This window comes from Stegodyphus dumicola, chromosome 5 (genome assembly GCF_044657685.1).
Source record: "Stegodyphus dumicola isolate Sdum_Otavi_A_Nest chromosome 5, ASM4465768v1".
NCBI classification, from domain to species: domain Eukaryota; kingdom Metazoa; phylum Arthropoda; class Arachnida; order Araneae; family Eresidae; genus Stegodyphus; species Stegodyphus dumicola.
In genome coordinates this window covers 63,591,016-63,603,654 of record NC_140772.1, presented here as the reverse complement: position 1 = coordinate 63,603,654, position 12,639 = coordinate 63,591,016, and the positions used below count along the sequence as shown (strand labels likewise).

At 31.4% G+C, this 12,639-nt stretch overlaps 1 protein-coding gene across 8 annotated transcripts in view; it reads left to right on the top strand.

The window, feature by feature from the left end:
- The first annotated feature begins 2,509 nt into the window (after positions 1-2,509).
- SCCRO4 (DCN1-like protein SCCRO4) overlaps positions 2,510-12,639 on the top strand; it is a 72,299-nt gene continuing 62,169 nt past the window's right edge. For 3 of the 8 annotated variants that reach the window (XM_085816721.1, XM_085816724.1, XM_085816719.1), the window contains exon 1: positions 2,510-2,725. Coding sequence is in view for 1 of the 8 variants with exons in the window: in XM_085816717.1 (XP_085672843.1) it covers positions 2,953-2,966 (14 nt within the window). In the remaining 7 variants the exon portion in view is untranslated. Of the gene's footprint in view, positions 2,967-12,639 lie in introns of all 8 variants that reach the window. The other 5 variants (XM_085816722.1, XM_085816718.1, XM_085816723.1 and 2 more) reach the window with 2 other exon arrangements.

Here is a 12,639-nt window from a genome sequence, read left to right as displayed (position 1 = left end):
ATATTTATAGCCATCAAGCAGATGTGTGTCAGGGGTAAAATGAGTCCTGGATATGTCTTCTAAGGATGAATGTAAAGTTGCTCGTTACTTTTTTCACACACCCCGTATTTGGTTACAGTGGTGGATACTGTGGGAAGACGATGTATAGGACGTGCTTTGAGCAGTTTATCTCAGTATTTCACTCTTATTTTACTTGCTGTCACTTAACGTACATTTAAGAACACAAATTTTCCTTCCTGTGAGGATAACTAACTGTAACCATCGATAGCAATACACTAGATACGATGGCATGGAGAGAAATTTACGCGTTCCTACACAAATTCCTCCAAATTATTGTCTTCTTAAAGGCAAAATTTATTAAAATAATTAGAGTAATTAAATAATTAAAATTAAATAAAATGCAAAGAGATAAATTAAAATTTAATAAAATGCGATTTTTAATATAAATTTATTGTTAAAATAAAATTTTCGAGATAAAAATTTCTACAGAAATTGTTATTTAGTTACATAAAAGAAGTGCGGCAACCTTCTTATTCAGGGCTCCGGGGCGCTCCGGCTAGAATTATGATTTATTACAAAAACTAAGAAACATCGGAGCCTGGATCCGTTGGGTTCTTGCCCAATTTAAGCTCTGATCATAGGGAAGGAAAGTTCTTTTATCATCACAAAAAATAAATATGCTTAAAGTATAGCTGAGGAAAATTCAGATAATGCTAAAAACATTGCGAAACAGAATGAGGGCATGAGGGTATGAGTAGGTGGAAACAAAAAATGAGAGGAATCTTGGTAAGAAAGAACGCTTTCTTTGACCGCGCCTCTCTGCTGATATATTTATAGCCATCAAGCAGATGTGTGTCAGGGGTAAAATGAGTCCTGGATATGTCTTCTAAGGATGAATGTAAAGTTGCTCGTTACTTTTTTCACACACCCCGTATTTGGTTACAGTGGTGGATACTGTGGGAAGACGATGTATAGGACGTGCTTTGAGCAGTTTATCTCAGTATTTCACTCTTATTTTACTTGCTGTCACTTAACGTACATTTAAGAACACAAATTTTCCTTCCTGTGAGGATAACTAACTGTAACCATCGATAGCAATACACTAGATACGATGGCATGGAGAGAAATTTACGCGTTCCTACACAAATTCCTCCAAATTATTGTCTTCTTAAAGGCAAAAGTTTCCGCATGTGAGTGAGGGGACTTTACTTGAACGTCTCATCTTCTCATGATTTCGTATTTCTAGGGAAATAGAGTATTGCAAGGTCTTCTTATTGTTAAACTAAAACGTTAGGAATTCTAAATTTTTTCCCTTGAAATTGTGGTTCAGTTTTATAAAAAGAAGTACCGGAGCCTCATCTTATCTAGGGCTCCGGTGCACTCCGGCTAGAGTTGTAATTTATCTAAAAAATTTAGAAGTATCGGAGCTGGGCTCCGGTGAGCTCCTGCGCAATTTAAGCACTGAAGACACTGTAACTACTAATAGCCAAGAATATTCACAATTTCTAGTACCCTCGTTCAAACTCCAGATTCCCACATCATTGAAGTTTCTTAAAAGAGAGCAAACTTGTCGTAACACATTCAAATATGAAGAAGGAGACTGATAGGAAGCTGATAGGAAGATTTTTTTAAACAAAAAATATAGTTTTAACCAAGACTGACTTGAGCTACCGTTTTGTTTCCAATTGTTTTTCTGAATGGTTACATGTGCTCGAATGCTTTTTTGACCGACGGTACGTTTCACTGTCGTAATACAATGTTTTGATTTTACAAATAGGGCTGCCGATTTTTAGGTAGAGTTTCATTAACGGATAGTGGAGGAAACTGCGAAGCCTTCCCCTTTCTATTCTATCTTCCTCGGAGATCATCATTCGTTAGTTGGTGTTCGACCCGAAGGCCTTTACCACTACATGTTTATCAATCCCCCTAAGGACCTATAAAAGTTCGTGAAATTCCATAAAAATGGAAAACTCCTGTGCAAAGTTTTCAGTAGTGAAGAAGTTGATCAGGCGTGATGCCATATATCGGCCATAGATGAAGTCTACGTTGGATAAGCAGTAATAGCAACTTATAACTTTGGCATATCTTTTCGCACTGGATATCTTTTACGCATTATCGTAGATTTGGCACAGTATCGTACAGCAAAAATGGAAAATAATATATAACAAGTCCCAGAAATTTTTGTAGCCGTCCCTCCTATAGTCCCTGTGTTCCAATGCGGGGCTCTTCTGCGAGAGAAAGGAAGGAGAAAGAAATTCCAATCGTTAGTGCGAGAATATTTTAAAATTAGTGTATATTAGAATAAAAGGTTAATTTCGAGAATTTTCTTTTACACTTGAAACTAATTAATTTGTCTAAAGAGACATATTAACTCGACTTGAATGAGTTTATTATTATTTATTGTTTTATGTGAGTGAGTAGTGTATTTGCAATAATATTTTAAGTAATAATAGAAGCGCATGGAGAAGACAGAATTCTCTCCAATGTATCAAGGTCGGTAGGAGCGATTATATACTCTTTGGTTTTTACCTCAAGGTCAGATAATATAGTACATACTTTACAAACCTTGATCTGCCTTTCTTTGTGGTTGAGCTAGGAACGTTATCTGCTTGTTGCCAAAATTTTTAAGCCAAAAATACCATAAAATCAGAAAACTAGAAGTGTCTCACCGGCTTTTATTGCGTATGAAGAGTGAGGTAACTGGAAGACGGCTCCGCGATAAATGGTAATTTTAACATTGCGATAGTAATTACTGTTTTTTTCTGAGAAAGTATATCGAAAAGTTATTGCGCTAAATTCCTTGAAGTTTCAGTCACATTTTATTGCATTAACACTAATAAGTTTCGCTCATTCCATACGCTGCAGACACTGTTGTACGAGTTAGTTGAAAGAAAATTTGCTTCTAGTCGAACACTTTTTATATTGATTTCAAATTTTTAAGTGAGTAAACGTATGCTACTTATTAAGTAAGTAAGAGTAAATTTCTGTGTTTTGTATTTTGCCAGCATTTTATGCTAATCATCGCAACAATTATTTTCACGTAAAAGTAATCAGAGATTAAGTGTAAAAGTAATCAGAGATTAAATATCATAAAGAAGCATTATAATTAATTTCCTAAGGAAAGCCTTCTAATGCTTCGCCATAAGAAGTTGCCTCATTAATCTGGTAACTGAATTTCCCACAGTTTATTAATATCAGATAGTTATACTATTTGCTAAACTCAGTAGGCATCAATTATACTACTATTAATGTTACATATTTACATAATGCCATGCAAAGTATGAAATTTTACTACTAAAAATATCTTTTGAGTTAAGTGTTACGATTCTAATGATTTCAAAATGTATACAGACTATATTTTGGGAGTTGTAATATTTCCTTTGAAGACCTGTCCTTTGTCATTGCTATGTTTTAAAAAAAGCAACTATTGTGCCTGATTGTAATTATAGAATTAAGTATTCCATTGTGAAATCTTTGAAGTACGCTAATGAATTCTGCATAATTTTTCAGTTGTCTTTGATATGCCAGTGTGAATGAACAACTTTATGTATTCTTCAGTGCTTCCTGTATATATACTGGAGTTAACCATATATACTTTTTTTCTGTATATGTTAGTTTACTTGATTTCACCTAATATAATGTATAAAATGTAAATTAATGGCATACATTTACTAAAATCGGATTTAGCAACTGTGAAAATAAGATTTTGCATTTAGTTAGCTTAGATGAAATATGAATACAAAATTTAAATAGAGGAACAATATTTCTGCAAAAAGCTGTCAAAAGTATTTTGAATAAAGGTATATAATTATTTGTAAATTATTATAATATGAACTCATGTTTAAAAATGTGTTACATTTGACTGACTGCAAAATCAACTTTACTGAATTCAAATATGCATTTATCTGTTACTTTTAGTTCAGGAAAACTTTTAAAATTCGTACATATCAATATTGAATATACCACTATTTAAAACTAACTGACATTAAAACTGTTTATAAATGTTAAAATACTGTGAACTTGAACAGCTATAGATGTAACTTGCTTATGATTATTAATATCGCATAATAATCATGAACAAGTTATATATATATATAGTTATTGTATGTTCATAAAGGTTAAATTTCTAAAATATAAAGATATGTGTTCATGTTTACTTAATGATGAAAATTGTATTTGGATTTTTATGTTTCTTGTGCTTAAATGAAATATGATGAAACCTAAATGATTTATGAGACTTTTTGTTCAGATTTGAGAAATATTTTGTAATGCGTTTTAAAAATAATAGTCTACTTTAAACTATTAAGTATATATTGTTGAAAATTACGGTTAATAATATATGAAATAGAAGATGCTTGCAGGTCTTGGTCAAGCTCAACTCTAGAGAGTGCTATTTGTTTGTTGGAGTTCAGATGACTCAGATGTTTATAAGACAGTTTTTGTATCTTTTTCATGTTACAGATATTAGTGCAATATAAATACTGACTTTCAATATATTTGCGAGCTTGTGTATTCTGAACTCTAATTGTCATACATATTGTAGAATTCTGTTTAAGTCAATTGTATATAGAACTAAAGGAAAATTGGTACTATTCTGTTTCGAGTGCCGTAAAAATTCGCCAAATTATCGTTGATGCTAATGTTGCCAAAAAGAATTGCTGCAACCCTATTAATTGTGGCAAGAAAGGAAGTATAATAGTAGATAACTATCTAAGATTGATGTTTTAATTTAGATGAAAGGTTAATTTCATATAATACTTTTTTATTATTATAATTTATATGAAAAAGGCTGAACATGACTGAATGGAAGCATAAGAGTAACTATTTCAGATCATTATTATAATTTATATAAAAATTGCTATTGAATGGATGCCTGCATCACTATTTCACTACTGACTTATCGCTAAAGCATAATTTCATCTCGTTGGTTCTTCAAACGTAATTTTCTATAATAAATGATGCCTTTTCTTCGAAAATTGAAAATATTCTCTGTAAAGTGCAGAATTGCACACGTATTTGTTTGCCGCTTTTTACAAGGGTAAAAACAATTGGATTTTTGTCAATTTTCTTTTACTTTTTAAGTGAAAATTGGTCGATGTGTTACATAGATAAAGGGTGTGCGCAGTGCCATTTTTGTGCAATTCTAGGATTGTTTTTTAAGGGAAAATAGGTCGATGTACACATGGATACCGAGTATGTGCAATTCTTAAAAACGCGTTGGCTAATCTTTGGAATATGGTAACAGGTAGTTTGGCGACATTTTGATAAGGCGATAAAGGTTACTAGCTAGGACTTTAGCAGTGTACATGGATAAAGTCAAGAGTGTGCGCAATGCCGTTTTTGTGCAATTCTGGGATTTTTTTTTAAGTGAAAATAGGTCGACGTGTACATGGATACCATGTATGTGCATTTCTTAAAAACGCGGCAAGCAATTTGCGATTCTGAACTTACTCCCAATTTCGCACCTAATCTTCGTCATGATTAAGCACATTTGTTCCATAAAAGTTCTAGCATAAGCGTAATTCGGCTAGCAGATTGTCGGAAAAAATGTTGAGTAAGAAAAAACAAACAAACAAAAAAAAAAAGCCTGCTTTACTTCATGAAAACAAAATGGCATTGAAAAAAAAGCTAGCAGGTTTCTGTAGCAGGGTTGGTTGCCAAAAAGTTACCATAATCCCAAGATTAACCAACGCATCAAGCAGTGAGTGATTCTGCACTTTACCCAAAATTCTATTGCCGACTTTTCGTCATGGGCAATTCTCAAATTGTTAAATCCATAGGATATCAATAAAGGATTTAAAAATTAAACTAGTATTTCAATGGGGTGTTAAGAAATATAGAACTATATAAGCTTACGCAATCTGAAATCAACACATACGCTAGATTTGGTGCTTTTGCGCATACATTTTCTTTGCAATTTTCTTATGGCCCTCAAAACAGAATAGTACCGGAAAATTTAATCCTGTGGATAGACTTGTTTTATTAAAAACTGTACACGTAATCATGACATCAAGCCAATAAAAATATTGGTATTGCAGAAAGCTGCATCTTCAGTCACTTTTGTAAATCATTCTAAAATAATGGTAAATGAAATTCAAAATCATTGTGATTAAATTAAAAAAAACAATCTTTTGGGAACGTGGGCAATTTCTTATCATATATGTGTGCAGAAAAATTTTTTGTTATGGGTGTATGCCTAGACTCAGATGAATGAGTTGACTTAGTTCGCATTTTTCATGGCAGGCTGGATATATTTAAAACTTTGAAGTGATGATTTCAAATTGAGAATATTTTTTGGTATGCTATTTCTTTAAACTGCTTCAACTATATTAAGTATTTTTAAATTTAAAATTTTAGTATGCAATGTCAGTCTAAAATTATCAAAGTCTTTATGAAGAATTAATATTTTGCCAATCTGATGAAAAATGATACTGAATTGAAGCCTTAGTTCTTTTAAAACAGTTTTTGTGTTTAGTAATTTAGATTTTTTTCAGAGGGACTGTTTTGGATGTTTGATGAAAGCCACTCAAAATTATTAAATTTAGTATACAAATATGAGCATAAACTGTGCTTCAGAATCTTACAAAATTCATACTTAAATTAGTAATAATTTTATAAAAAAATATTTTTTGCATAAAATCCGACACATTTCATAAAATTTCATAAAATTTGACACATTTCCTTTCTTAAAAGCAAAATGTGTTATTTTGTGGCTACTAAAGCCTGTCTAAGTTTGAACTTTGTTTCATGTAAGCATTCAGATTTACTTATTTTAGTTTATATTTGCTGTACCTTTAAGAAATAAAAATCCTTTTAAATGAAAAATGTCTTATTAAGAAAAGTTTTATTTTCTAAGTTTGATAAGTTTTGTTCATCAAATTAATAAACTGTTGAATAGTTTCGTTAATTTATGACAAAATAATTTTAGGTGAAAAATTATAATGTACAGTAAATTTTTAGTAGTTAAAATTGGTAGAAGTAATAGTTAAATTGAAATGTAATATATATATATTTATAAGATTTAACATTAAATTTAAAAAAATTATCAACTTGTATATACGTATATACTAAATAAACAAAAGTTTCAAAATCTAAAATTAAGGTTATAAATTATTAATGTCACTCCATATGCTGGGAATTTTATGTAACACATAATGCATAACTTTAATAATTTAATCTAAAAATTCTAAACCTTTGTTTCACTTACCAGACAGATTTGTATATTTTAGCATATCTACTGGATTTATTTATCTGTTCAGTTTTATATATGGGTCATTCTCCAAATTCGGGCACTTTCTTGAAACTCAAGAATATTAACTGTTCTAGCAAATTAATATTCATGTAACAAATTGTACTATGCAGTTTTAGATGGGTACTAATTAGTTCCCTAAAATTGAAAATTTATTTTTAATTGTTTTTGTAAGATAAAATTCCAAATTTGTGACAAAAATCAACTCAGTGGACTGCAACCAGCCCATAGCTTACTTAAACATGTTGACATATTATTAAAACTACATGAAATATTATTTTGTAATTAAATTAAATAAATATGTATTGAAAAATATTTCTGCCTGTTGAAGTTATAATAAATTTGGAAAGTTTTGTTCATCTAAAGTTTGCAATCGGGTTCAAGCATCACCTGCATGGACAGAGGGATTTTTTTAAAAAAAATTTCACATGGCAACACTGTTAATTTCTTTCCAGTGGTGTTGAAGAGAGGCAGCCATTTTGTGTGCATCTCCATTGAGTACATATATGAATAAAGCTTTGTTTGTACACAGGAAAAAAAGAAAGTTTCAAAGAAAATGCAGACAATACCTTTTCATTTCTATCTCGGAGAGACTTATCTTGGGTTTACTCTAGGGATATAAAACAAGTGTTAAATGCACCTGTGCTTACCCGCCGACATACATATTTCTTTAAAGACTTGGATTAAAAATTTTTTCCTAATTTGGAGTAAACTGTTTTAAAAAGATGTTCCCCCCCCCCACTGTTTATTTTCTAATTAAATATCTATTCTGTGTTTAAGCTGTACTGTACTATTTATTTATTAAACTCTACAATGTGAATTTTAAGTTAAGACACTTGGTTACACTGAAAGTGATGATAAAAGATGCTTAGGGTGATATTTCAGTCTTAAATTTCGACAATATTCCATTGTGTGTCAACTCAGTGTCCAGATGCCTCAACTCCATGGGCAATGAAAACTAAAATAATTTTTTCCTTGAAAAATATTTGTCAGCAATCTTGGCCATAGGCTGGAATGTATTAAGAACCATATAGGAATTATGTAAAAAATACTTTTTAAATAAAATTTTTTTTTTCAAAATTGACATCTAAAAGTACCCCATTTTTGGAGAATGACCCATATATATATAATTACAAAACAATTTTAAAAAACAAAATAAAAACATACCTATTATTTTCGTGCTTTAAACTGCTGAAAAATTATCAGTATAGACATATAGAAAAGTATAATAAAAAAGTATAAAGACATAAGAAAAGTATAAAGTAAGAAATTTAGAACTAGTTTTTCACAAAGACCAAAAATTGAAATTAATAATTAATAAATTTCAACTAAGCCTATAAATACAATAAAGAATTTAAAAAATGTCAAAACCAAAACTTTTCAAACAAGCAATAACCCAATTAAAAAAAATAATGAAATTTAAAGAAAAATGAACATAATAGAAGAGGAATTTAATCAACCTCAATGCCACTTCTTCAGGAGAAGGAACGTTGAAATCAATTGAAATCTCTCTTCCACAAAAATCCTTCCGTTTCTGTATCCAGAATTAGCCAATGAACCATTTCAATGTATTTTAATTATAATAGTTCACTTGAAAATTCTGGCTCTTCCCCAAAGCAAGGAAAAAACAAAGTAAATTCTAATTAGAATCTGATACCTTAAATAGAGAGAAATCTGTTTAAAGAACTGAAAACGTAAGTGAAGTAATAAAATACTTCAATGAAAAATTCAAATCAAAATTTTACCTTTAAATAAATAACATATAATTCAAAGAATTTAAAATGCAATTGAAATTATAAAACTTTAGTGAAAAGACTTAATTAATACTCACAAGAAGAAATTAAAAACTTGCACTTTCATTAAAACACAGTTGAAACTGTGAAAGATCGCTATGGTAGTGACCTATAGGTTTGCCATTTTTGCTTCGTTGGCAAAACTAAAAAACCTCGGCGAGAAAGTAATCGCTTAAAAGCCTAAAAATTGGAAGAAAAGGTGGAATTTTGAAACTAAAAGAAAAACTAAAATAATTCTATGAAAATTTTAATTTTGACAAAGAAAAAGATTATTAATTAAAATGAAATTTAAGTAACTTTAGACTATTTTTAAAACAAAAATGGGAATAAAGGATATCATACAGCGTAAAATTTAATTAAATTTAACAGTCAGTTATTCTTTAGAAATATTAGACTCAAAAAGGTGTGCAAAAAGTGGTCAAAGAGTTTTTAATAATTGTTTCGTAGATAGGAGTAGAAAAATCCATAAAGTTGAATTTTTAGTCCAAAGAGAGCATAAAGCAAACCCACAATTTATTTTTAAATATTATTAAAATTATTAAAAATATAGAAATTCTTTCCATTCTTTCCATAATTTCCAAATGTAGAAATTCTTTCAATTGTCTCTACCTTCTTAATTTGATTTTAATACTTGAGAATCTACATTGAAGTGACAAAAATCATGGGATAGCAATATGCAAATATACAGATGGCAGTAGTATCGCGTAGAAAATGTATAAATGTGAAGTGCTTTGGCAGGGCTTTCATTTGTGTTCAAGTTATTCACGTGAAGAGGCTTTGACGTGATTATAGCCGCACGACGAGAATTAACAGACTTTGAACGCGGAATGGTAGTTGGAGCTAGACGCATGGGTCATTTCATTTCGGATATCGTTAGGGAATTCAGCATTCCAAGATCCACAGTGTCAAGAGTGTGCCGAGTGTATCTAATTTCAGGCATAACATCCCACCATGGACAGCGCAGTGGCCGACCACCTGCACTTAACGACCGAGACCAGCGACGTCTGCGTAGAGTTGTCAATGTTCACAGACAAGCAACACTGCGTCAAATAACCGCAGAAATCAATGTGGGACGTACAAGGGACGTGTCCGAAAGGACAGTGCGGTGAAATTTGTCTTCCTTGGGCTATGCCAGCAGAAGACCGACTCGAGTGCCTTTACTGACAGCACGACATCGCCTGCAGTGACTCTCGTGGGCTCGTGAGCATATCGGTTGGTCCCTAAACGAATGGAAAACCGTGGCTTGGTCAGATGAGTCACGATTTCAGTTGGTAAGAGCTGATGGTAGGGTTCGAGTGTGGCGCAGACCTCACGAAGCCATGGACCCAAGTTGTCAACAAGGCACTGTTCAAGCTGGTAGTGGTTCCATAATGGTCTGGGCTGTTTTTACATGGCATGGACTGTGTCCTCTGGTGCAACTGAACCGATCGTTGACTGGAAATGGATACCTTCAGCTACTTGGAGATCACTTACAGCCATTCATAGACTTCACATACTCAAACAACGATGGAATTTTTATGGATGACAATGCGCCATGTCATCGGGCCACAATTGTTCGCGATTGGTTAGAACATTCTGGACAATTCCAGCAAATGATCTGGCCACCTAGATCGCCCGACATGAATCTCATTGAAAATGTATGGGACATCATCGAGAGGTCAGTTCGTGCCCAAAACCCTGCACTGTCAACACTTACACAATTATGGACGCCTATAGAGGCAGCATGGCTCAATATTCCTGCAGGGGACTTCCAACGACTTGTTGAGTCCATGCCACGTCGAGTTGCTGCACTTCGCCGGGCAAAAGGAGGAACGGCAAAATATTAGAAGGTATCCCATGACTTTTGTCACTTCAGTGTATTTCTATAATATTATTGCAATAACTAACTGATTGTTTTGAACTTTTAAGTTGATTTGAATTTTCTTCATGTGATCATTCTGTGTTTTGCATTGGGTTACCGTTTTGAAATTTAACTACTTTTAAATTGTGAGTGTATTTTACTAATTTTTTTTTTTAATTTTGTTATCTGCATACTGCAATGAATTATCTAGTTGTGCTCAATTAATATAGTTTCCTTTACCTTGACATTAAAATAATTAACCTCCCGAATAGATTTAATTTTATTAAAGGATAAATTGTTTTGATATTCAAATTTCATATTTTTCTATTAACAGGGCACTAGAAAATTCATTCAGTTTTTCAAAGCAGTGGTAAAATCAATTACATAGGAATAAAAAAATGTGTTTTATATAAAGGAGTATATTTAAACAATACTGTTGAAACCCTTATTTAATTGATTTATTAGTTTTGCACCCACTCCCATTTTGTTTTCTTTCTAATTTGAGTTTATATTTGCTGTTGTCTGTGGGAGGTAGGTGTGCTCATAAAATGCACTAAAAATATTAAACATTTATTCTTTTCATTTACTAAGTGAATAAAATTTATAAATGTTTTGTTCAATTTATGTGTACTTTTCATTAGAATTGTAAAAAAAAAAAAAAAAAAAAAAAAAAAAAACTATTTTTTCTACTTGTCTTGTCTCATAAAAATATTAGTATTATCTGACTGGTTCTCCCTCACCGAAATGTTATGAACTGATTTTGTGACTTGAGAACATTCACTGGTGAAAAATTTACCACTCAAGCTTATGTCCCCAAGACAAGAGCCATTTTCAAAATGGTAGTGCACTAAAAATTTCATAATAGAACAATCAGGATAAAATTAAAAAAAAAAAAAAAGCGAGTAACTTCAGTAATCACTTTTTTTTTTTTTTTTTTTTTTTTTTTTAATTTAGTAAATTTTGGAGCTGTTGTGCTATGTGTGTGGTGAGGTGATCATTTTTTGCTAAAAGAAACCAGTAGTGTTCAAATTTGGCCTTAGCACAACTAGGTATTCGCAGTAGCCAACATTACATAAAATGAATATCTCTTGTAATGAGATACGAGTATTTTCAAACCAGTTTCTCACCTGTATTCTAGCGCTGTTCTTGTTATTTTTCACATTGTATTTTCATAAAATTCAGTTATTTAAGTGCAACTTCATAGAATCTGAATTTTTTGCTCATTTCTATAGAAACACAATGCTTTCATTTTCATCAGCTGGCAAACTGCGCACTCCTATTACAATTTGTTATGAGGAAATATAAACAGTGGGGGAAAAAAGCACTAATCGGAAAAATGATGGCTGTATTTCAAAAGTACAGATTCATGAAGTACACGCATAGTTGGTTTGCTCATAAATACTTTTTCGCAGCATTACGGATAACTATTTTTCCTAGATATTGCCTTGCTTTGGAATACTTTTTCACAACTTTTCAGTAGGGGGTAGATAATCAGAAAGTACCAAATTTTTTTAATAAATGTGCGATGTAATTAATATATGTATTTTAAATATTGAGTTTTAATATTTTTATCGGTACTCAGTTGAGAACTTCATATTTTGTGAAACAGAGATAGTTATGTGCCATGTTGCATTTCTGAATGAAAATATTTTTGAGTAATTAAGTATCGTGTTTACATAATTAGAAAATCATTAATTCATATTTAAAAATATGTATTGCTTAATAAAAGCAATGTGAAATACAAAAGCAAAACTATA